A 26,148-nucleotide genomic window follows, 5' to 3' on the forward strand; every position below is an offset into this window, starting at 1 on the left:
TGCGCGCACGTCACCGGTGGTTTTTATTCTAGGGCTGGGTGGAGTGAGATATGAGGGGGACGGGGCTGCAGCATCCCCCTTTCTATAGCGCTTATTTGTCCCACCCACCAAAAGCGCCCCCTCCCCTCCCCTCCCCTCCCCTCCATCCTTCCCAGCATCTCTGCGCGAGGATGTGCTGTCATTGGTCGTTTAATGGGATGTTTGTCTGTTTTAATGTTGGACAGGGCGCAGCACATGGCGCCTGTGCTCCAAATTTGCCATGGCTTAAAGCTATGTGTGTCAAAGGGCGCGGGTGCGCCGGGGATTTAAAATGCGCATAAAGACACTGCATTGTTTAAATTAACAGATGTGTTACAGTGCGGCTCCCTGCACAAGCGGAAGCATGTAGACTGTAGATGCGATGTTTACAAAGACGCGTTGTTTTCAAAAACTGCTGGAGTGTCATTTTATAAAAAATAAAAGAGCCTGCAGCTCCTTGACGTGACTGTAGCTCCAAACATAGAGAGGCTCTCCTGAAAATCCCCTCAGGGGGTCTACCAGAAACTGTAAATTCAGCCAGTGACATCACTAATATTCATGTATTCAGAAGAATATTATTTAGCCAATTAAGGGATTACCACAAGTCCTGCTTCAGTGGATTAGCTTTTGTTAAAGAAATTAATAAAAGCTCGACTCTGACTCTGTCGCCTGCATCACTAAAGAATTATCCAAAACTTACATGAGGTGTTTCTATTAGAAATAACCTGTGCTTTCGCCTCCAAAAAGTGTCTAAAAATGTGTATTAATCGGATTTTGTATCATATTTTCTGCAATATGTATTTAAATGAAGTGTTTCTTTAAGAGAAATTTCAATTAATATCAACAATCAGCAGCACAACACGACTAACTAAGGCAGTTTATTAGGAAATACAGATCTGTAAGTGTCGGCGTTTCGTTTCGATTTTTGCTCTTTTTCATCAAATTCTGGCAGAAAAATACTGAAACCTCCGGCTCTACAAACATCTGCATGAAAGGTTTTCAACTCCCACAATACCACACTGTAATACCACATGATGTCGGCGTCTTCAGTGGTAGCTGTGACCCTGCGTATAAGTCCAAGGGGGGGGGGGGGGGGGGGGGGGATTACTCACAATATAGTTCTTATGCCCCTGTGTCGGCAACAGCTGTGGCCAGGACGCTTCATGTCTTCAGTCCGTCCCGTTCAGGAACACCTTGAGGGAATGACTTTAAATTGACTGCAAAAAATCACTTGGAGTCAAGAGAATGAACTGATCAGATTTTGGTGGTCAAAGGTCAAAAGTCAGAAGTCAAAGGTCAAAGTCGCTGTGACCTCACAAAACATGTTTGTTATTTTTTTTTGTTTTTTTAACTCAAAAATTCATGTGCCAATATATGAGACAATTTCACAAAAATGATGAAGTTATGAAATGATATATTCTAACAGTCAAAGGTCAACTTCACTGTGACATCATAACGTTTTGCAAAAAAACTAAATGCTGTAAAAGGAGAGAGTGTGACCAAACGTCCGCTGGTAGTTCTTCATCGCAGGCAAAGGTGCATGTGGACCAAGGCCACATATCACAGCATTTATAATGTGAACTATTGCAATGTACATTTATCAATACATATGGGATTCAAATACAGCCAACTTGACTGCAGGGAAACACATGCAAAACAGCACAGAGCACAAACATCAATGCAATTAAAAACTTAATGAAAAGATTAAATTCCTCTTTAAAAACTGTATCAACGCAACTGAGTTTGAATGGAGCCCTCTGCAGTTTAATATCAACAAATTTGGTAACTGAATATGTGCAATGTGTCTTTTATCACGTGACTTTGCAGGAGTTGATGCTTCTAGCTTGTCTGCCCATGAAAAACAGATCAATTGTTTTCTCATATCCTTCAGTTCTCTAGCTTTAGTTCTCATTTTCCATTATTTCAGACACTGAATACCTGCCTCCTCCTTTAAAAAGGCCACTGGACAAGATGATGCAAAAAAGTCCAAGATTTCATTGCTGTCTTTTTTTTTTGTGGCGTGGCAGTGTAGGAAAAGTCTTTGAAACAGCATTTACATCATCATGTAGTGAGAGGAAATAATGTACAAAATCTATAAGTGGACAGTTAAATGAATAAATTAAATATATATATTTTTAAATTGTCATAAAAGGTCAATTTCAGGAGCTCCTTTAGTGGGACGTTTTAAGGTGACTAGGTTGCCTGTGAGTCACGATCTCATATGATCAGCCCCTCTTCGTGTGGGTTTGGCACCTTTTGGCGCATGACGCTTGACACAAAAGTGTTAATTAATTAATTAACAGTCTATTTTCGATTAGCCAAACACACGTAAGTGCAGTGGTGGATAGCAAAATTAAACATCTGGCCCACATATACTTCCACATCTGGGCAAATATCGGCTGTTATCCTCTCGTATTGGCTGACAGCCGGAAGATTCTCTATGTGTGTGTGTGTGTGTGTGTGTGTGTGTGTGTGCGCCAGAATCAGCCCAGATGTGGAAGTAGTATCTGACGGGCACGCTGTATATGGGCCGGATTCGGGCCGTGGAACCGAGGCGTATATTGGGCCAGAAGAAAAAAAAAAAAGGCATGTGGCCCAGATTTATTTAGTTTATCTATTGAATTTCTGTCCAAAATAAAAGCAACATCACCCGCACGGGTTTGATTATTGTAGCTTTTCATTAAGATATTATTGATATACCACAGTTTGGGCCTAATAATAATCAAAACAAAGTAGCTAGGGCCTTTATCAGATTAATCCTAGTCCCGTTTTCCCCCAGAGAAACAAAATCAGGACAGCAGAGTTTTGTTTTATTTGGGTCACCTTGATTCTTCTTCTTCTTTTTTTTTTTTTTTTTTTACCCCTCAGCTTTCTAGTGAATTAAAGCCTTATTGGCTTTGAATCCATATCACCTCATTTAGCAAACCCTCCACCTCGGTGCAGCTGTTTTAACGCACTGGCGGAACGATAAATCATGTTCCATAAAACTCGCCAAAACGCGGGTCTAATCACCAAATTGAAACATGAAATGACACAGTGTCATTAAAGGGAACCTCGCTGCCGGTTTATAATCCTACAGAGACGGTGGGCAGCACATAAAAATTAAAAAAAAAAAAAGAAAAGGCAAGGGCAAACGCTTTAACGGAGGAGCACTTCGGCTAATTAAGTCGTTGAACCCGCTGCCCTCGACAAACATGTCTCCCGCGTAGGGGTTGGACGGAGGGGAAGCGCGACCAATGGGAGGGCGTCTTGAATCGAGGTGGACGCGTGGCAGCCAATGGCATCGCGGCACCTTGGAGAGACGCTGAGGCAGCTCTGCCAGGACACGGCCAGATACGGAAACGGCAAAAAAAAAAAAAAAAAAAAATAGCCGCCGAGAGGAGCAGGAATCCTCCAACTGCCGCGTTGTTTTCAGTGATGTAGAGAAAAGGGACTGAGTTACTCTTTAATAAAACAGGTAAAACGTTTATTTTTTATTTCTCCAGGCCTGCTGACTGTGTGTGTGTGTGTGTGTGTGTGTGTGTGTGTGTGTTTCGGAGGCTGGCAGCGTCATGCCGGCAGGATGAAAGGGATTAGGGCGCCGTTACTGTGGCAACATTAGATGGAGGGATACACACTCCTCCTCCCGTCCATAATCTGACAGCGTGCCTGATGGCATTTGAGCAATTATTCAGCCTAATGAACGGGCCTTAGATGTTTTCTGTCTTTATTGTGAAAGCCTAAATGTGTCTTTGATGCTGCTGTCTGCAGCGGTTTGTCTGTAGCCTCATTCTGAGACGGCAGAAAAGGAGGAGAAGAAGAAGAAGAAGAAGACGAAGAAGAAGAAGCTACAGTGAACACAGCCGTTTTTACTAACCAAGATGTGTTTGAGTAAAATAGGAAATTTGAAGCGTCATAAATCTCAAATAAATGAGGTGTTTTGCTTTCATACTATTGTTTTACCAAGTCAGGAGAGAGGACCAGAAAGCACCTGCTAGCATTTTAATCTGTAACTTCCTGTGTTCCTGTGTTTATACATCTTATCTGCCCTGGTATACTGTACCTCACTAAATGGCCTAAAGTAAATGGACACCCCTTGTCCTGTTCAGACTGTTTTTTATTTTTAAAGCTGTATCCCTTATTAATATCAGTGAAGGGAAATCTTAAAGATGCCCTGTGGAGTTTTTTAGTAAACAAATAAAGAGTTATGTCAACATCTCACCTAACAGCGTTTTTGTCTATCTTTGAGAAATATTTTAAATAGTTTAAACGTTCATCCATTTTGTGTTTGTGCATGATGCAAATAAAAATAAAAGACCCACTTGTTTTGTTCTTGCTTTGTTTTCTTTTTGTTTTTATTTAACTTTATATCTCCATAGCACAATGATAAAGGGGAATTTAATGCTATAACATACCACTGTATTTTAGACGTGTGACATGCGTTCCCAGCTGTGTGCCAACAGCTTTGACAGTATTTTCAGACGTCACCCTGGGCTCTAATAATTGGTATTTTTCATAGGTTTCTGACATCTTGTACGATAGCTCAAACAGTTCAATTGGTAAATAGTAAAAAAAAAAAAAAAAAAGCAGTAGAAGTGTCACACTAACTGCGGGACAGGTCTTTTCATCCAACAGTTGAACAAACGGCCTTTGTTATGGTTTGTCAGACCGAAGTGGGATCGACGGGGGTGTGCAGGTTCTGTGGAGCCCCTGTCTTTGCAGTCTGAGCCAGATTGCTCCGCGGACACGCTGCGGCGTTCAAAAAGTAGCAATTAAGCCACGGCGGGTTGAAAAAAGGTGGACACATTATTTGATGAACTCCCAGTTTTCTCTCTCTCTCTCGCTCTCTCTCTCTCTCTCTCTGTGTCACAATGTCACAGCTACAGGTGAAAAAGCTCCAGGTCTTGATGATGGTTTTTATGTTGTGTGTTCCAGCCGGACCCATGACCCTGACACGAGGATCCTTCACCTACTCAAATGGCGAGGAGTACCACGGCGAATGGAAAGAAGGCAAGACCGACTGACCTCCTCAATCACTCCGCAATCCATCCTCCATCAATCGACCACATTTGCATGCGCAGCAGAATATTTTTGTTATGATGTGATTAAAAGAATTATGCACGTAAGGCCGAGTCCAGCGTAAAAAAGCCACACTTGTGTTCGATTCATGTGATAATGCTGTCGGCAGAAGTGAGCGCGATCACAGTAACACATGTGGAGCGCTCAGACTTTATTTGCATTAACAGACACCAGGTGGGACATGTGCACATCTGTGCGGTGTTTCTCGATCCGAGGTCACTTTGAGAGAGTGGAGAGGAAGTCAGCGGCGGGCTGTCATTGTCGACGGGGTCAAGAGTCAAGGAAGCTGACGGCGCAGGGGTGGAGTGCACTAGTTTTTAGAGGGTGGATTTTGCATAATATTTCAACATGTTCACTGGATGATTTAAATAAACACTCGACTCGTGAGAGAAATTAGTTTAGAGGATTGTCGTTGAATCAGTAAATGACTTACCTCCGGCTCTCTTTGGATGGTGGCATGTGAATCTTCTCTGGTATCTGCTTCTCCTTGAAACAACAGTGATTTATCAGAATTACATCAGGTAAAATAAATTCTCTTGATGTTGATAGAACTTCAATAATTATAGTGTAAACAATTAAAGAAAAAAGTCAGTTATAGAAGCTGCATGTAAAAGGAATTAGTATTAAAAACGAAACATAGAACAATTTTAAATGTATATATTACATGCACATGGATCGTTGAAGCTTAACCTGGTTGTACTAATGGTTAGCTATGGCAGCCATATGAAGTAGGGATGCATATACATGGGAATCGATGCTTCTAGTCAGCGATCACCAAAACAAAACAACACGTCAGTCCTGTGGAACTTTTACAAGTTTTACACAACCCCGTGGTGATTATGGCGGCAGCAATGGAGGATGTTAGTTGTCGTTGTGTGGAGAGCGCAGACGGAGGTGGTTGGGGTGGATGGATGGATTTTAAAGCTGATAGATATCGGCGTTTATTTTTAACCACGATCTTAACAGCATGTTTATTATTGTAACCGTGACGACTACGGTCTGGTGCGGCTGCTGCCTTCTTCAGGAGACGCTCCCATTGGTTATCTGAGAGGGTAGGGACAAGATGGTGGTTTAGGTTGGAGCACTTGTTGTAGTAAACTGAATATCTTTGGCTTTTGAACTGTTGTTTGCACAAAAGCAGACACCATCTTGGATTGGGTGGAGGGCACAAAGCGTTGGCTCATGGGTACAGGTCCATCCACCAAGCAGTCCCTTGTGAGCTGTCCTCCCAGGCCCTGCTTTCTTAATCCGGGCAAGGTCAGTCCCTCCCAAAGACGTTAATCCACAGAGGCCTTAAAATTGCTCTCAGTGTAGCCTCTCACCTGGGACCAGCTCCCAGAGTCCTGCACCACAATGAGGGGGTATTCTCAGAGGGGTATAAATCCAGTCTTTACAGGATTGGAGGAATAGTTCATTCCCCAAAAGAAAATTCATTTGGTTTCTTTCTTATTCCTTCAACCTCCTCCAGCGCAAAAAAGATATTCTTTATACGCGCTTGACACACAACATTATAAATATGAAAATATTGGGACTAGTTTAAAAAAAGCTTTCCATGTGAGATCCGGTCTAAAAGCAGGATGGTGGTGTGTGATTGGTCCGGCTTTTCTTTAGGACTCAGACCTACTGTTACTACTACTATTAATTTGTAACTTTCTAAAAACTTTCTCTAAAAACGGCTAGAACATATGTCATTGTGTTTAATATTATCCCAAATGTTTCCATCAATTCTCAAACCTAAAGAAATTTGTGTTGAATACGCTGCGTTTGATTGGGTCGCCTGTCCCCTGCACGTGTGCGTCGGCATTGACGGAGAGACCCCCGGTGGCAGAGGTTACGTACTGTGCGTTTAAAGGATTTTCTTGCAGGACTTGACGAGTCCCGTCATTTCCTTTCCATGCAGACATGATCCATGTGTTATTGGAATACAGATACAGTAGCTAGACTTGATTTATTGATGATTCTCAGGTTCAAACGGTAACATTAGTAAATGTGAGGAATATCGTGCCGATGGAAAGTTGCCCACGGCAGCTTGAAGGAATGAAGGGTGGGATTTCATGTCAGACGTGTCAGGAACAAAGTGGGTGTCCTCCTCTACGTGAGTCACGTAGGAAAAAGTGGTCGGGCTTTTAAAAGAAGCTGCACCCTCACACAAACAGATTGTATCTAATACGCAAAAAATAAAACAGAAGAAAGTGTCAAACTGAAGTCAGTAACCACAGGCAGATCTACACTCACATGCATGCACACACCATCTGGTGCCAGCGAGCCCACTGAGACACGATATCACACTACCTAAACCAGTATTTGCAGGCTGACAAAAACACTTGGACAACCTTTAGGGCAAGGTTAAACAAAGAACAAAAGTTTGGCACCAACGCGGGTGTGAGGCTGCGGGGAGAAACATATGGTCTCTGCACGGTTTGTAAAAAACTGTTAAACTGGTTTGGCTGTGATACACAGATATGTACAGGTTTAAATATACAGCAGTGTGTGTGTGTGTGTGTGTGTTTTTAGCACAGACGTTTCTCAGAGATGACTCCACTAATAGAGCCGGTGCAGCAGCTCTGTGTTGGCTGTCAGGATTTCTTGGCATTGTGTTGATTCTTTTGTCACATTTATTTGTATAATTTTTTTAATCCAACAACAAAAAAAAACAACCTATAACCTAAAATACTAAAGACTTTTTTTGATGCACTTTAGACGTTGGCTTAAAAGCTCCAGAAGTGAGATTGTTTTTCTGAATTAAAGTTTCCTATGGTCAAGAATGACCTTTGAACCTTCGATATAAAGGTTTATTCTAAAACTGAGCGTTGACTTTGGTAAAATACTCTAAACTCAAGCTTCTATCTAAAGTATTTCACAACCTACTTTAGTGAAAAAAACTACAACCTTGAGTTTTGAGTGTTTTATCATATTTTCTAAAACTGTTGGGAACTAAATTTACTGTAAGTTTTGCAGTTTTTGTATTTTGTTAAAGCTCCATATTTTCTTCTTCTTCTGTGTTTTTTTTGAAGTGTTGAACCATAAGAAGATATATTTGATGTATTATTGATATATAAGATATATTAAAAACCATCTCAGTGTAGTTTAACATCTCCTCTCTCAGGCTTCTCTCTGCAGCTCTAGTAACAACAGGTCGGTGAGCCAATCAGAAGAGAGGAGGCTCAGAGCCTCTCTTCTGATTGGCTGACTGTTTTCTGAGAGATCCAATAAAAATAAAGCAGATTTCAGGTAAAAGACACTCAGAGAAACCAAATCCTGCAAGGTTTGGATGGTGGGTCCAGGTGGGCGGGGCTTGGTGACTGCTTTGTTGTGACATCACAAAGTTCCAGAAGTCCTGACGGCTGGTTTTAAGGCTCAGTTTCTGAATACAGGCTGTGTGCATTTCTCTGTGGACTGAGGCTTTGATACTTTCACAGTATTAATATAGAAGCTAGAGCTGATCTATAATCACACTACACATGGACACAGACCTTTACACTGAATGAGACCTTTAACATATTTTTACCATAAGAAAATCTGACCATATCTAGATATTACTTCCTTCTAGATGGTTCCCCTTTCACCCATTTCTTTGTAATTTTTTTACCTGCTGTTTATAGATTTTTAATGAAATAATTAACTGTACAACTCCTTGTGTAAACAGAGTGCAGCAGCTTCACATACCTGCTCCTAAGATATTCCCAAAAATATGTGTCATTACACATTCTGCTGATATTTTAACACTGTTCGTTGAAATAACACCACTGACTTCACTACTTTGTGTGTGTGTGTGTGTGTGTGTGTGTGTGTGTGTGTGTGTGTTGGGAGGGAGCTGTTGTCATGAACACAGATTGATGCGTGTCGTGCATCGTGTCTCCGCCGGCCATGCGTGCAAAGTCACTGTTTGCACACAAACATGTACGTGCATGTCGGACAGAGGTCTGCGGTGTCACATGAATAATGCAGAGGAGCGCCGGCTGAAGACAGACCCGGGGGCTATCAGGTTACAGGAAGTAGGTTGGAAACATCCACACAACAGCCGGGACACAGCCAGAAGCCATTTACTACTGTACTTCCCCCATGCGGTCATTTAACTTCTGTGCATTACCGCTATTGATTGACATAAGAGCCGGACAAATTCAGCTAAACCGTAATTAGCCAGAGACCGTGACCCAACACGAGATTGGAGAGAGGCGTTCCAAAGGAGCTGAGCAACAGATTAGAGACTGTCTGCAGGGATCAGATCCAGGGAGCACTGTCCCTTACTGCTGCTGCAGCCCACTGATAATCTGTCCCTTCACTAAAAAGTAAACTGTTAACTTCATAGCGCTCTGATGCCACTTGATTTCATTATGTTCAATAGCTCCATTCACACAGCTCTTCCAGTGCTCGCTGAAAGACACTGCTCTTGGCGTTTGCGGCCAGACGACTGCGGCCTCCTCGACACTCCGCAGAATCCGTGAAATTTCCGCCTCAGGCTCCCACACGCTTGTCAGGGGTCCTACAGGCTGAAGGGTTGAATTTAAGAGCCTGTTGACCTTCTTCTTTACCCATATATATATATTATATATATGTGTACTTAATCGAGTGGGGGCTTGCGCACACATTTGCACATATGGATGCATTGGAGGAAAGACTTTGAAAATGGAAGGCAGAGCTCCAGATTTAGTTTGGGCCAAATCTCTTCTCCAAATCTCCTGTGAAAACCCTGCTGAGATTAGGCAGAGAGCAGCACTTTAAGCAGCCCTGACAGATGGACTGCCTAATTTACTTTGCCATTAGCTGGGAGCAAGGGACAACACTCACTAGCCTCACCCTCGCCTCCCCTCCTGTAAATCCCAATCTGCTGTCAGGGTTCTCCCTCCATATCTTCTTCCTCTCTCCTCTTCCACCAGTTTCATGCCGCCTGGGAAGCTCTCAGCAAATCCTGTTCCTCGCTTACAGCTGCTGTGAGGAGCCCAGGACCTCCTCAGCTCGCGTCCAACCGCGCCTCATATCCAGTTATTCTCCTAATTCCCGCCGGGCCTGATAAAAGAGGTCGGCGAGGAGAAGACACTCACTCCTTCCCCCTCCCTCCTCCTTCGACCGCCACCCTCCTGATCCCGGAAAGTAATCGCAGAATTAGGAGGAAAATTGGGTCTCACATCTGTGGCCCACCTTTTGCCTGCTGGCACCATTTAATAATAATCTCCTGAACTGCTGAGTTAAAATAATAATCTGTCTTCTTAACCCCCAAATGTGTTTTTTTTTTTTTTTTTTTGCAAAACTCCACACCCTCTCATAAAGTTCTTAAAATCATGTGGCGTTCACGCTGAGGTGAAACCTACAGTACGTCTCTGACCTTACTGGACAACGGCAATAAACCATTTCATATATATGTTCCTTTCAAGACGTCCAAGGACACTGAACAAATTGAAAGACATTCATGTAACATGACTCGAGTTCATTGTGTTACACTAATCGAGTAGCACACAGCACGTCGCAAGCTGTAGAAAAACCTGGATGTGGCGTCCGTGATTAGTGTCGCCACGATAGCAGAATCGGGGACTTTGATACGATACCGACCTAAATATGCTGAAACCAAAGCACGGCAAAAACCTGAAAAGTAGACTTTGAAATTCTTTTGATAGCTTTTGTAGATTGTAAAACATTTTTTTTTGAGAGAGAATCCGTTCGACCGTACGATGATGAAGTGGATCGAGCGTCAGGAACAGAGTGAAGTCGCGGAAGCTCCAAGCCGAGGACCAAGACGTGTTTCGGCTTGTGGGTGACCCTGACCCACAAACCGAAACACGTTAGTCTCATACATTTCTTATATTTACTGCAAGTGTTGCTGGAGTCGTGCCAGGAACCTTACTTCGCTTGGGTCCGAGGCGAAGACCAGAAAGACGAAATCCCGGTGGATCAGAGTCCGAAACTCAGTGTGAGCTTTGGACGGAGCGTACCGAATTCCTTCGAGGTGTAGACGGTGAAACAAAGTCTGATTTGCACTCTCAGGATGACCATAACACAAATATGTATTGTCATTTTTAAATCAAGTCTGACTAAATAGAAAAAGTAGCAGATCAATCAGTCGACTGCAGACTTGTGCCAGGGAGGAGTGTCGAGCTGAAGGGCGACATTGTGACCGTATCTGAACTGTACCAGGCATCAAGGTCAGGTGTGTGGCAGCTCCAATGACATTTGTGCTGGTAAGCATATTATTCAATTGAGCCATAAATGGGGATTTACTTTCCGCCACTCTCCATCGTCTGATATCAGGCGAACCGCCGGTTGTTTTTCTTCCTTTGTGCACGAACAAACCATTTTGAAAACATGATGGAAAGTGCTGGAATATTTCATGTCCAGTATTTTCTTGCCTAAAGTTGTTTTACTTGTTGCTTCTTTTTTTTTTTCCCAGATGAAATGAACACAGGATGTTATTGAGGGTTTAAGCCGTGTGAAACTTTTCCCTCCGAAAACGATTATGTTTTCAAGGATAGAATCAGCTTTGCTTTTTCATACTGAAAGAATTCAGCAAGCACTTTTATTTAAATTGGATTGTAACCGCGCGGTTGTTATAGAGAATAATTCCATTTCCAGCACAAAGTCTAAACGATGCAACGACAAAACAAAAAAGATTGTTTTGGTCTCCAGATTCTTGGCTGTTCTGGTTCAAGTGTGGGACGCAGACGTGTCTATTGACTATGAAGAAGTGTTGATTGAATGTAATATTCTTATTTTCATCACGTATCCTTGGGGAAAAATAATAAACGTTTTGTCAGTAACATCAAAACAGGATATTTTCTATACCATCAATTCATAACCAAACTGGAAGGTCTACAAAAGCTGAATGAATGATTTTTTTTTTTTGACTTTGTAAGTAAAGTAAGTAAAGTAAGTTAGCAAAGACGCCTCACAGCTGGACTCTAAATCTAACTGGATATCCAATGGGATCATTAGAAATGATAAATAAACGCATGAAATGTTGCTTTGTGCTACATTTATTGTTGTTGTGTTACTTTGTTGTTCAATTTGTGACTGTGTAGGAATTAGTCAAACTGAAGTTTTGACTTGATGCTAAGTGTTAATATAAATAAAGAATTATTTAGTAATTAACAGAAAAATTACCAGAGAAAACACAAAGTTTCTGAATCACTGGAGCTGAATCTGGTTTCACCCTTAAATTTCTTACATCCAGAAAGATGGAGTTGAATCTTGTAAATATTCCCATAAAACATAATATAGATTCATAGATTATAGATAGATAATATAGATTTACAATGACGATTTCACAAAAATAATAAATAAATAAATGTAATCAGAACTGTCGGCCAGTCGGCATGCTTTCACACAAAGTGCATTTCTTTAAGAATCATCATCATCATCATCATCACTTGAAAACTCGTTCTTAACTTTCTGTTCTCCTCTGCCTGATTTAACTTTCCATCTCTGCAGCTGTTGACGTGATTTCATGAGCTTCTCACCAGCGAAGTTTAAATCCATGTTTTTATCATTTGTACATAAACAAACTGAACCTAATCTGACAGAAGCAGATCATCTAATGTATGTAACTCTCAGCTCTGTGTGTGTGTGTGTGTGTGTGTGTGTGTGTTTGTGTGTGTTCTCCAGGTCTGCGTCACGGCCTGGGTCAGCTGACCTTCAGTGACGGGACGTGCTACACGGGACAGTTTGAGAACGGCCTCTTCAACGGCTGTGGGATGCTGGTCTTCCCCGACGGCTCCAGGTGTGTGTCTCACTCTCTGTTGGTCCGTCCGCCACAAGCATCAATGTTAACTCCTTATCCGGTCTGACGCCACGTTTAAAGAAAATACATAATATACTTATCAAGGATTTTAGTCACTGGACGTCTGGATCTTCTTTATTCGGTGTTTCTACCAGATTTAATCCCCCGGTTTGTTTGCTGTTTCCTGCTGAACCATCCTGCAACAACTCCCATGATCCCACACTGCTGCACAACGTCCCCCAACTGCATCTTTAGTTTTTGTTTTGCCTGCGAGACGTCGCGTGGCATTCAACAAAGCAGCATTCAGGCACTTAGCATCAGTCTGAAACACGTCTGTCTGTTATTCTGTCCATTATTTGTATGATTTAGTCTGTAAAATGAAGAAGCCAACTTGATTCTTTGATGATCAAAACAGTGAAATGACTGTAAATGATTTTTCTGCCGGAGTTTCATCACTGACACACAGTGTGTTATAAAATCCAGTCGGTTAACGACGTCTCAAAACCTGGACGGTGGTTAAAAGTGAGTGTCTTTTGTGTCCTTAGGCGTAATGAAAGAAGTCAGTGCAGAATGTGAACTAGCTGATCAGTGTCACACAAGAGAGAAATAAGGCGGGAGAGAAGCGGCGGCGGCGGCGGCTCGCAGCACAAAGACGGAGCTGCAGGTGGTGTGTGGTTCAATAAAGAAAAAAAAAAGGAGAGAAAAAATTCTTTCCAACTTCAGAATTGTTTCGGCGCGTTCATGGCTGCAACACGATGAATATGTGATTGTCAGAGGCGGTTTCTTTCTTGCCGTGGTGTTAGCCGCAGTCATTCCAGAGCAGACGGAAACATCGGCTTTTCATCTGCTCCTCTTTGTTTAGCGAAAGTTGAGCGGTTCAAGTACAGCCGAGGAGGAAGAAACCAAAGTGGAGCCTGTTCAAGGCCGCGCACAGTGTTGTTACTTAGGGAGGAAAAAGAGAAAAAAAAAAGCCAGTTGATTCATTCTTCAAATTCTTCAGGGGCTGTGGAAACACTAAATCGTGTTTTTTGAGGTGTTGAATGAATCTCGGCCTGAAAATCTGTCCTTCCGCCGTCTGACGCCTCCATGAAGGTTGTGAAAAGCTTTTTTAGCTCCGTCGTCGAGCTGCAGGACGATGTCAAACAGCCACGAAGGCTGAACCGCCACTGATGTATTCCTGCTTAGGCAACATTTCACTGGTGTTGTTGTTGTTGTTGTTGTTGTTGTTGTTGACGTGGAGCTTGTTCTGACTTTTCTTCTGATTATTTTCTCAATTAATCAAATGATTGTTTAATAAAAACTAAGAAAAATAATCCCACAAAACTTGTTTTCTTTAACCAATGATCCAAAGTTCAAAATGATCTTGAATAAATTGTTAAAACAAAATGAAAAAATGCAGCAAATCCTGGAATAAAAACGAGAATCAGAATAGTTATAAATTAAAAGTTTCATTTGTGTATTTAATAAACCACCTCACGTGTTTTGTATGATGCATGAATTTGTAAAGTAACACGGAGTAAAAAGTTGGCAAGAATATTTTCCCTCTGAAATGTGGTGAGGTAGAAGAAGAAGAAGAAGAAGAAGAAGGAGGAGTATCGTGAAAAGATAATAAAGTTAAACAGTTCTTCCATCCATCCCACATGACACGAGCTCTACTGTCTTTAATGGTGCACAACACATCAGCTTCTACAGTTTATAATGTCAGCTCTCTGATGACTTTCCTCCTCACATTAAAGAACGATGCTGCACCAAGTTGCAGCATCGTGAATCGAATCTATTCATTTGACTAAAATCCCCAATTTCCTGGTAATTTCCTTGTGTGTTCCTAAAAGCGTTCATTTCCTGTTTTATTTGAATTCATAATGTACAGAATCAGGCCCGTGTGATATTACTATTATTACTGTTTCATATCTGGACTTAGTTTAGCTGTGACTTCCCTCCTCTCCAGTCTGATGATTTTAAACGAGCTGAGAAATAATTAAAACAGGAGCTTCTGTCATCAGATAAATGATTCCATCGATTAGCAGCTTGTGTGATGCTTTTGTCGAAGTCTATTTGACGAAAGTGAAAGTCACAAACAGTTTCATGCCTGAGAGTCCGAACGATCAAGGACGGCGTTGTTTGTTTGTGTGAAAGTATTTCCTCAAGCTTTTGAAAAATGTCCCTCCTCGCTCTCCCTCCGCTCTCTTCTTCTTTCTTTTACTCACAATTCTTAAATAACTACAAATGAATTGTTATTGTAGAGTTCAACGTGCTAACGTCGGTTTCCTTTTTGTTTTTTCAGGTATGAAGGTGAGTTTGTTCAGGGGAAGTTCCAGGGCGCCGGCGTCTTCGCTCGCTTCGACGGGATGAGGTTCGAGGGCGAGTTTAAGAGCGGATGTGTGGACGGCCACGGTAAGATCTCACCACGCCACTGACCCTCCTCGTTCAGACCCCGTCTCATACACACCTCCGTTTAATCGTTTCATTTCTTCAACAGCTGCGAAAACTTTTCACCGTTCAATCCACCGAGGATGAACGGGATGAAACAGCTTCCTGCGTCCACTTCCTGCGTCCACTTCCTGTCTCCAGGAAAACACATAAAACACGTAAAACATGAACTAGAGAGTCACTGTGTTACCTGCCCTGACTCCTCTGTGGTCACCTGGCTGAGTCACAGACTGTGCGCGGGGTCGTCCGCTCGTTATCGTTAGGACACAGCGTTTCCTCGGCTTCGTTTCCAGCTGCTCATTTTTCAGTTGTGAGCTTTTTTTTCTTAATAATTACTTTAAAGCTTGTGTCACTTTACACAAATGAAGTCAGTCTGTTTTTTTTTTTTTTGGAATAAAAGCCGTCGCCTGTCTGTCACTTTGCTGCAGTCGGCGCTCTTTGCTCCTTGTTGTGAGACGAGCATTTTAATACTTTTTAATTATATTAAACAGTGAAAGATGTTAATTGTCTGGTCTGAAGCCCCCCCCCCCCGTGTCTCGGCTTCAGTCTCTGGAGGCAATCAACACGTTTTTTTATTTGAAGACTTGACGGGTGGCAAGAGCGGAACAACGTGTCGCCGTGACAACTGGCTCATTTTTTTGTTCTTTGAAAAAATAGAGATGGATCTTAAAGTTTCCTCCAGTCAGACCCGGCAGCAGCCTGAAGTCAGAGGAGCGTCGCCCGAGCAGCTCGCAGTCAAACATTAACCTGAGTTCAGGTAACGGTTAACACACGAGGGGAGATAAAGGTGATGAAGCACAAACTAACGGCTAATAAAACCATATACTTTCAAATCGGAGGCTGAACGTTTTAACGTTTTAACATTTGTTGCGGCTGCAGTTCGGCCCAAATAGTGAACAGACAAAACAAGCAGGAAGAAGAAGAAGAAGAAGAAGAAGAAGAAGAAGGAGAAGAAGATGACAGGACGTCTTTCATGTATACGTTAAAATCTTACTTTGCAAAGTTTAATCTCTATAAATTATTATTCATTTTTTCATTAGTGAAAAACACGTCATATGCTGCAAAGTAAACCATGTAATTCCTGCAGGAAAAACAGCTGATGAGATTTGAACTCGGTGTTTTCAGTCTCACAGTTTCCACCATTTATAAAAGTCTGACTTCCTGATCATTTGTTCTGTCTTCGCCTGAAGCGTCGAATCAGATTCCAGCTCCGTCTCCTAAAACGTCTTTCATTAGTTTTTCTTCTTTACATCCTAAAACATGATCAACAGTTTTACAGTTAATGTTTAAGGTTAGAAAACGTGTCAGCGAATCGGTGAAGACCTCGTCACTTCTCAACGGAGCTTCTCCTGACCTGCCAGCAGCAGCCTGTTAGCTTAGCTTAGCTTAGCTTAGCATGTTCGACAGGGTTGACGGGATGAAGTGAGGGGTAAATATTTTATGGTGTCTGGTTACTTTACTTTGCTGCGATGAAACAGACTATGAGGAGTGTGTCTGGTGCAGGGCTGCTGACGTTTGTGGACGGAGGCCCTGGCGGCGGCGGCGGCGGCAGCCACGAGGGCGTGTTTGAGACCAACCAGCTGATGAGGAGAGAGAACAGCCAGGGAGCCGTGCAGAGGGCGCAGGCAGCGGCCGCCAAGGCCCGAGCTCTGGCCATGTGACCCGGACTACATCACCCACAGTGCCCCAGTCCCAGGATCCTCCTGCTCCCATCATCCTCCTGCTTTAGCTTTTTATTTAGTTATTTACGAAAAGAGTCATTTATTTACTTTGGTTTCTTTCTTATCCAGTTTCTTTGACTCTTTTTTCAGATTTTGTTCTTTTTACACACATTTTCATTTTTGTATCCTGCAGTTAAAATGTTTTATAAAAATCTCTCTCTCTCTTTTTATTAATTTATTTTTTGCATTTGATTAGAAAAGCCACTGATTCGGGATCAGCTGAGCCAAACCCAGATTTACGGTTCAGTTAACACACTGGTGCTAAATCTGCTTCAGGGTCAGCTCACCTGACGAAACACAACTCTGGATTCAAAAGTGCAAACGGACGTTTTTCCAGGAAACACTGATTCTCATGTGGAAGCACGTCTGGAGCTCGGAGTCTGAACTGGGATCAGTTTAAAGTTTTTCAGAGGTCTGGGTCGAGTGGGGGTTTGATAGTATTTTATAAAATCTGAATCTGATCCTTTGATCGAATCTATCACCGACTCTAATTAGACTCAGCTTTCAACGTTTGCAAGTAATTAAAGTTATAAATAACTAAAACTCAAAGAATCAATTTAGATTTTTCATTATCTTTTGCTGATGAGGAGGAAGAAAAAAAAAATTAGTGGCTGCCTAATTAATGTTTACAACTTGTACCTTAAAATGAGATGAGCAGCAGAAGATGGAAAGTGTTGATTAAATGCGTCTGACACGTTGAAATAACAGCTGAACTTTACTTTGCACAACTTATTATTAACAAGCTACTCGCAACTCGTGCAGGTCCCAATTCAGAAGTGTCAGGTGAACACGCCTCACTTTATTCATCTGAGGTGCATGAAAACTCGCTGTCTAACACACCGGCCTGCGGGCGGCAAATTAATATAAACAAAGGCCTCCGATAGAACTGATATAAAGTGACGCAAAAACTGAGACGCCTGCAGATGTTGCAGAAGTTTTGATATCACGTTGTGAACAGGAAACAGCAAAGAGATTTGTTTTGTGAATCTAGAAACTCGATCCAAAATGGAAGCCAGCGCTCGGTGCCCGCTCCCGGACACCAGGCGTGTTTCCATTATGCACAATTTGAAAGTGTGGACTTATATAATGCTTTAATGAAAGCAAACGACACCGGCAGAGAGTCCGAACCTCGTAGACAACGTCCTCCGAAGGGACTCAGCTTATGTTTCCTGTTTGTACCAAATGTGTCTGTAAAACTTAACCACATTTATCCCAGTTTTAACTCGGACTTCGAGACGCGTTTTGACCTTTAAATCCCTGAATCAGTACTTTTCTGGGTTTCCTGCCTTCCTGTTCAAAGAGAACACACATTTGTTCTGACATCTGGCCTCTTGTTGGTGCCCTGGTGTCAGAAAACATCCTCTTTACTTTCAGTCAGCGAGTTGTCAGAAAGGTGAAGATCTGGGCTGAAGAATTTCTTTTCTCTCTCTTTTCACTCAGTGCCATTAAAGCTCAGGCTGATCACACATCAGCGGCAACATCCTCCTCAGTGCCAACCACGCAGTGCCAACAGGCTGCAGCTGATCCAGAGTCAGTGGCCCCCGCATCAGAGAGAGAGAGGGAGGGAGGGAGGGAGGGAGGGAGGGGCAGTAATGAGTGCAATTTCAGTTTTGGAGGTGCAATTTGATAATAACGTGCATTGTGGGTCACGGCGAGGCTAATCTGACGAAACAGAGCCCGGGTGTCACAGCACCCTCTGAACTCCGAAGGTTTCATTCCTGAAAAACACGCAGACGCCTCCTTCTCACAGGAAAAGGGATATTTAAAAAAACATGCTCATTAGGAACAATGTGCTTTTACCTTAATGGATTCATTCACCAAAACAAGACGTAATGATTATTGTGATTATTGACGGTGTTCTTTTGTGTGTTTCTGGAATGAAACCTGTTTTTTTTTTCTTCTACTTTTCACATCCTTGATTAATGATGTCACTTTCAGTGTTTAATGTTTGTGTATAAATGACCAAAAAAATCCCCCCCCTTCACCCCCCCCCCCCCCAGAAGACAGAGAAAAAAAAGAGGTGTAAGTGTCACTGTTGTGAAGTTAACAAAGCTTGTGATAAGCTCTAACTAACACATATTTCACGCATGTCGTGCCTGCTGGGAATCAGTGTCTGTCTGTTTAATGAGACTGGTGAGTAGACGTGTGTGTGTGTGTGTGCGTGCGTGTGTGTGTGTGTGTGTGTGTGTCGTACTGTGGGTTGTGGGATGCGGGGGTGGGATGGGGTATTAAATGGGAAATGGAGTTAATTGTCAGTTATGTGATTATCTCACTGTACGATTAATTTAGGCTGTGGTTCGGAAGGGGAGGGGGGAGGGGGGAGGGGTGGGGGGTGGGGGGGTTTGATGCGCCCCCCTGAACAATTTGACTGTGACATCGAAAACAGCTGGACTGACGGAGGCACCACACCTTTTAATTGGCTCTGGGATCCAAACAGAGACAGTTAAATGGAGCTGACTGTTGCCGTTGGCTGAGGTGGTTTTTCAGATGTGTGTGTGTGTGTGTGTGTGCGGGGGTGGGGGGGTGGGGGGGTGGGGGGGTGGGGCAGGCGGGTGTGATGATGGCGTGCACTTCAATGATCCGTCTTAGACACTGTGTTATTACCAGGCAAAAAAGAGAACAACCTTGTGACTACAGTTCGTCCTTATTGTTTAACGCTGTTGATCTGAGTGGAGTCACTGAACCCTTTAAAACGCACCTTAAAATCTCAACTTGAAAAGTTGCCATGTGATATTAAGACGTGAGGTTTTTCACTCGCTGTGATTGGTTCCATGTTTCACTGTGAAGAGTCTCCATGAAGAAGAAGGGTGCAGTCCAAATCCTCCCCAGAACAGGGAGAGACAGATAATACTTTTATTCTGAAGGCTGCTAGCAGCTTCCTCCCGCCTCCAGATGTTGTGCTAAGCTAAACACATCTTGGAAATAAAGCTGGTATCAATCTTCTAATTCGACTTAAACTTAAAAGTTCCTGTGTATATTCCTATTAATGATAATCTGTTCCAACCTTAATCTCAATTAAGATTTGGAATAAAAACTCTTTTAAATGTGATTTCAAACAATATGAGGAGACTTGATGCTTTTTAAACCGTGTCTGAGTTTGTTGTTTTTCTTCTTCATTGAGGCTCCGTCACTGTTTGTTTCACACACCAGGTCGTTTTTCTATCAAACCTCTTAAGTTGAATGTAAAATTTTATTTTTTTCTCTTCAGGAGAAACTGTTTATAGTTGTGTCACTTAGTTTTACACACTCTCACACACACACACACACACACACACACTCACACACTCTCTCTGGAGTCTGTGGCGGCAGAAACAAAACCAAACTGTTTCCATCATCATCACAGTAACAACAACAAACTCTGAACAGGTGAGAGACTGAAAACAAAGAAGAAAAGAAAAGAAAAGAGGGAATTTAACGAGTGCCTGAACAAAAACCTTCTTCTACTGTGCTTTGAATACTTTGAATACTGCCTGACTGTTTTACTAACTGTTTCTTAAGTGTCACTGTTTAGTTTTTTGTGTTTTGTTTCTTGTGTTTGTTGCTTCTGAAGAGAAGTGCGGGTCGTGTGCGGGTCGTGTGCGGGTCGTGTGCGGGTCGTGTGCGGGTCGTGTGCGGGTCGTGTGCGGGTCGTGTGCGGGTGCAGGACAGTGTTTGAACAGTATGTGTTACAGTGTGTTGAGGTTACAGCCCGATGACTAACGACACCGGTGACTCGCCGCAGGCCTCCGCGTCTGCTCCGGGCGCCGGGCGACTTTTAGACGGAGGTGAATAACAACTTTAGCTACGTTCACCTTTAAAGCCTCTAAAAGGATTCGGTTCAGGAAATGTTTCAGTTTTCAGCAACAGAAGGAAAAGAAATTGTTCAATTTAACCAGATAAAAAAAAAGGTCCCACATTATCTATCTGCCAACGTTTTATTTTGAAAAACACCATCGCTGCAAGAGTAGCGTTATCAAAATAAGAGGTTCAGTTTCAGGGGCAAACGACTAACTTTACGATAAAGTGATATGCGAGTCTGGATAAGCTTTATCAAGTCGGAGAGACAACGACCCTGATGATGTCACAGTGATGTCATCAGGGTTATCTAGGCTTGGACATGAAGACTGCAGATGTTTAAGTGTGAGTTTTGGAAGAGGCTGGGCTTTACCAGGCAATAGAGGGTCTAATGAGAGATGCTGCTGAGTTGCATCATGGGAATTGTAGGATCCAGCGGTTTGGGGACTGGGGTGTAAAAATCGCTACTACTAAAGCTACTGATTGGATAGATATCGGCCATTTTTGATGATGTGGTGTTACGTTTCGATAAATGTGTTTTTCCTCATAAAAGATTTTTACAGCGAATCTTGTGGTGGATTATTACAGCCAGGCGTCCTCTTCACCGCCTTTGTTTCCACGTTAGCGCCGCCTGTCCAACAACACCAGGGCAGAATTGCACCTCCAGATCCTAAAAATATTGCTGTATAATTTAACTCAAGAAACTGCATCGCATCGTCTTCATTGGCAGATGGAGTTCGGTCAGTCGTTGTCTAATGAAGTAGAAAGTATTAACTGTTAAAGAGCAGAGACGTTTGTTTGTGTCGAGTCAGTCACTTTCCAAAACTTGAAACATATTTTTTAGGGAGTTACAAGTGAAGAGAAAATCTAGATGATGTGGAACCTTTTAAAACGCGTCTGTTTGCCGCGGGGCGTTGTCCCTCTGTGGCACCTTTAAACACCTTTAACTCATCTGAGGCCTGCTGTTGTCACAAAGCCATAAATGTCACTTCTTTGTCGTTTCTTATGAATTTGTTGCAAGACGATGATGTCATGAAAAAAAACAACAACAAAAAAAAAATCAGTATTTGGTATTTTGAATGGAAACTAAACCACAGAGGAAAAAAATAAAGACAATGCATGAAAATGAACCGGATTAGGAGCTTTTTATTTCCTCCTTTGTGTGTGTGTGAGAGAGAGAGAGAGAGAGAGAGAGAGAGAGAGGCTGTTGGGAGACATGAAACACTGAAACATCAGAACAGTGAGAGGTACACACACACACACACACACACACACACACACACACACACACACACACACACACACACACACACACACACACACACACACACAGACATATAGAGGGATTTTGAACTCTGGTCACACATCTCGGCAGGTGTAGCGATTATTTGTGGAGCTCGGCTGTCAGAAAACCCCCACACCTCCCCCCCCCCCCCCCCCCTCCCTCCCCCCCGCCACTCTGCTCCACTGTCACTAAAATAGCTTTAAGGTGTGTTTAGGTTGGACTTTAACCCCGCCGCCTATTTCGTCTCCTTGGAAACCGTCCAGAGTTCCCTTAATTTGTATCATCTCAATCCCAAGTGCTGCAGCAGTTTTGCCTGTTTGCCCCTAATCATAGAGCCTGTTGCCATGGCAAAGTATTTAAATATGCTCTGCAGATCATCTTCACCTAACACACCACAAGTAGCAGCGATGAATGAATCCCTCCCTCCCCTAACCTCACGGTCCACATCTGACTCCCTTGTTTTTTTTTTTTAATTTCATTTTCAGAGCATATGATTTCTCGTCGCTCCTCTCCTCCTATTCTTTCCATCTTAATTCCTCGGGGAGGGATCGCCTATTTTTCTATTTCACGCGTTCCTTAAAGAGAGAAGGCTGTGTCTGTTATCTTATCAGCAAAGCTTCACGGCTCCCAAAAGCTTTGGCCATGTTTAGAGAGGAAGTGCACACGGCATACTGATAAGAGAGGCCCGGCTCTGCAGGGACGCACAGTGTCACTGCACACGCAACTGCCAGAAATAAAAACTGGCAGAATGAGGAAAAATAAAGAGGGAGAGAGAAAACACACACCCAGCGTGGATTTTGTCTGATTTTAATTGCGCTGGGTTCCCATCGCTCACAACAGCACATTTGGGAGTTTGGGAGTGTGTGTGTGTTTGAGTGTAAACATGCATGCATGAGCGCGTTGGGGGAGGTATATAATAGGTGTATTCATCTGCTAAATAAAAATTTCAGCAGCTCTTACTCTTCCACTCTGAGCTGCTGCAGCTCAATGATGAGAGGAGGAGGAGGAGGAGGAGGAGGAGGAGGAGGGTTACACAGATACATCAAACCAATACTGGCTTCTTCTTATTAAAAATCATATATCAGTTGCTTCTGAGCCTGAAAAGAAATCACAAGTCGGCTTTCAGAGGCTCGGGGACCACTGGTGGCTTAGATGCAGTTTTATTTTCTGAGAGGAAAAACATTCTGATCATATTTTGAAGATCAAAAGATATTTTGGGTTTAAAGATTGAGAAAAACATCTGTGTCCTTGAGCGTCTGCTGGCTCGGTGAATTGTGGCCGAGGGATTTTTTTGTTGCATGTCGCTCTCTATTCTCTCTCTCTCTCTCTCTCTCTCTCTCTCTCTTACTGCATTTCCTGTCTGTGTCAGAACAAGAGCAGAAAAGAACAAGGGCTAATGTCCAATAATGTGAATGCAAACACAGCGAGGTGCAGACAGTGTTGTGCAAGTTCACTCTTGACAAGAGCTCAAAGTTCAGCTCGCACAGATTAAATCGAACGCGTTCACGTTCATAGTTCGTCAATTTTTGAATGTTGACCTAAGTTCACAGTCCCCCCCCCCCCCCCCGTCCCCCCCCGGCCCCCGGGACTGTAAAACACTGCAGAATCACAGAGGTTGCTTTTGAGAGTGAAGAAAAACCAAAGTGAGTATATGATTCAACACTCACACGTGTCATAAAGCAGGAGAAAACAGGCTCCACCCCCCCGGCTTCGTTACGGACGCTGACTCAAAAGTTCTGCCATGATTTCAGTTTGCTCAGCGGGCGCCGTGAAACACACTTGTTCTTCTTCTTCTGATGTTTTTTGGCGGTTTTGGCAAACAGCCACACTATGCTACACTGGCCTGCACTGAGTTTGTTTCCGGTTCATTTAAATAACATTTATTGAGTCATGTGACTGACTTCGCAAAAAAGAACATTATTTTGGGCAAAAAAATAACGACTAATTTGTTGTGAAAATAATCGTTAGTTGTGGCCCAGAGTACGACTTAAAATCATTCACTATATATACAAACACAAACAGATTACTTTACCCCATGTTTGCTATTCTGTTTAAGGAGCCTGAGTAGTGTTTGTCTAGTGGCAATTATTTCACTCAAAAGCATTTGTACTGGAGTCAAATTATCTCACAATGCGTGCAGTCAGTGGTCAGTAACTGGCAGCTAAATGCTTTTACACATATGGAGAAAAAAAAGGCAATTTTAGATGATTGATGGATGAAAAAAAAAAAGAAGAAACGAGCTGAATTGTCTCTGAAATTGTTATGGATCGTGTCGTTGGAGACTCTCCGCACTCGTCCTCGACAAAGCGAAAGCGTTTCACACTCGTCCTCGGTCTCACCAACACATCGACGGGTCACAGCGGTCGCAGGTATAAACATGTTATTGTTGGAGAATAATTGTGACTTTTGCATTTATTTGATTTTGATTAAAGAAAAAACCTCAACGAAAAAACCTCAACTGATCCACACGTTCATTTCGGTTCCTACATTATTAAGTCAAATCTTTATTACAGTTTTCCCTCGGGCTAGTCATCACAGCGCATCTTGATTTTAAGACCAGGACACATTAATTTTATGGTTATATTTTAACATTTCAACACATCGCTGCTGCCGTCTTGCTGCAGGTGCTTCAGGCAGAAAAAGAAAAGGAAAAAGAAAGAGAGAAAGAAAGAGGGTTGTGAGTGTAAATGTTGGAGGAGGAGGAGTAACCCTTGAGCTCAGCTAACAGACCTGAGGAAATGAGGGGGGGGGGGGGGGGGGGGGTGTGTACCGAGGGATGTGAAGACATGATCTACATATTCAACATTTTGAAGCCTGTCGAGGGAAAAAGAAAATCTACATTTTGATGCTGAGAAACTTCAACAATCCGCAGCGTTGAGCAGATTTCCAGTTCAGAGAGTGTAAAGTTCTGCATGTGAGGCGGCTGCTTTCACTCGGGTGTTAAAACTCTGCAGCGCATTTTGTCCTCGTGTCCTCGCAGCAAGTTTTCCAGGAACCTTTTTCAGGAACTTTACTAAAAGGCTCTAAATTCAGCTTGTGGGCTGTAGATCCGAAGTCCCTGAGGTATCACGTCCCCTTCCAGGCAAATGGTCCAAGGCCTGAGTAAAACCAACCGGCTGAACATAGTAAATAAACCAGCAACTAAAGCTACAGCTACACTACTACGTCTTCCAGCCCCTAAAACAGAGACTTTTACGAAACGCTTCCGGACCTGTTTTAGTCTTTTAACGTTACAACTGCAGAGCACGCAATCTGCTTCCTATTTACACCCGCATGCACGTGCACAGTGCACGTCAGTGGTCATGTGATATGCATTTTGAGTGATTTGAGTCATTTATGGAGCTCTGAGCTACAGTTAATGCTAATGTCAGCTAACATGACAGTGAAAATGCTAACGTGCTCATTGTTCCTCAGGTATGTTTACCTCGTGCACCGTGTTAGCGCTCTGGTTTCAGCATGCTAACATCTGCTAATAGGGGTTCGTTTTAGGGTTGGTCCAACCAGCTGAAAGAACAACGTTACCATCCCTAAAGTCATGCTGCTATTGTGGCTAAAAATAACATCCCTTTTTTCTTGATGCAATTTCCACAGAAAAATTGTTCCGGAAAAGCTGCTGCTGTAGAAAAAGGCACAGGAACTATCAAGCTGCACATCTTCAACAACAAGTGCACAGGTTCTACTTTCTATAGTTAGAGCTATGACAGTGAGATGCAGAGAACTGAACATGTTGGATTTACAGCAGAAGTTGATTAACGGCAGTTAAGGGGCGATTTTATGGACTTGTCTTATGGATGTCCTCCAAAAGCTTTTGAACAATCAGTGGCGTCTTTTTTGTTTCTCGGCTGAGCACCGTCTCCGTTTGAGGCGGGAAGTAGGTCATGTAGCTGCTCAATTATGCTTAATTTTAGATCTGCAACACCCATTTTAACTAGTTGTTAATCAGGTTGTCTCCACCTCTGCCGCTCACTGCTGCTGGTCGCTCTCTGCTGCTGCCTGATTGGACCGGCATCCAGCTGCCAAGCTCCATCAAGTCTGAAATCCCACTGTGAAGACTGAGCCGCTATGACTCTGCAAGACGTTGTGTTTTCTACAGCTCCTCTTAATGGGCCCAGGAACTCTGCACACAGTCTATCTACTACATCTCTTTCCTGATC

At 42.9% G+C, this 26,148-nt stretch overlaps 1 protein-coding gene across 1 annotated transcript; it reads left to right on the forward strand.

The window, feature by feature from the left end:
- Nucleotides 1-2,559: 2,559 nt before the first annotated feature.
- LOC130165948 (MORN repeat-containing protein 4-like) lies at nucleotides 2,560-18,485 on the forward strand. Its single transcript, XM_056371150.1, has 5 exons — nucleotides 2,560-3,475; nucleotides 4,933-5,007; nucleotides 12,670-12,784; nucleotides 15,069-15,178; nucleotides 16,718-18,485. The coding sequence occupies exons 2-5, from the start codon at nucleotides 4,941-4,943 to the stop codon at nucleotides 16,873-16,875; spliced, it is 450 nt and encodes a 149-aa protein (XP_056227125.1). The 5' UTR covers nucleotides 2,560-3,475; nucleotides 4,933-4,940; the 3' UTR covers nucleotides 16,876-18,485.
- The last annotated feature ends 7,663 nt before the right edge of the window (nucleotides 18,486-26,148 follow it).

This window comes from Seriola aureovittata, chromosome 3 (assembly GCF_021018895.1).
Source record: "Seriola aureovittata isolate HTS-2021-v1 ecotype China chromosome 3, ASM2101889v1, whole genome shotgun sequence".
NCBI classification, from domain to species: Eukaryota; Metazoa; Chordata; class Actinopteri; order Carangiformes; family Carangidae; genus Seriola; species Seriola aureovittata.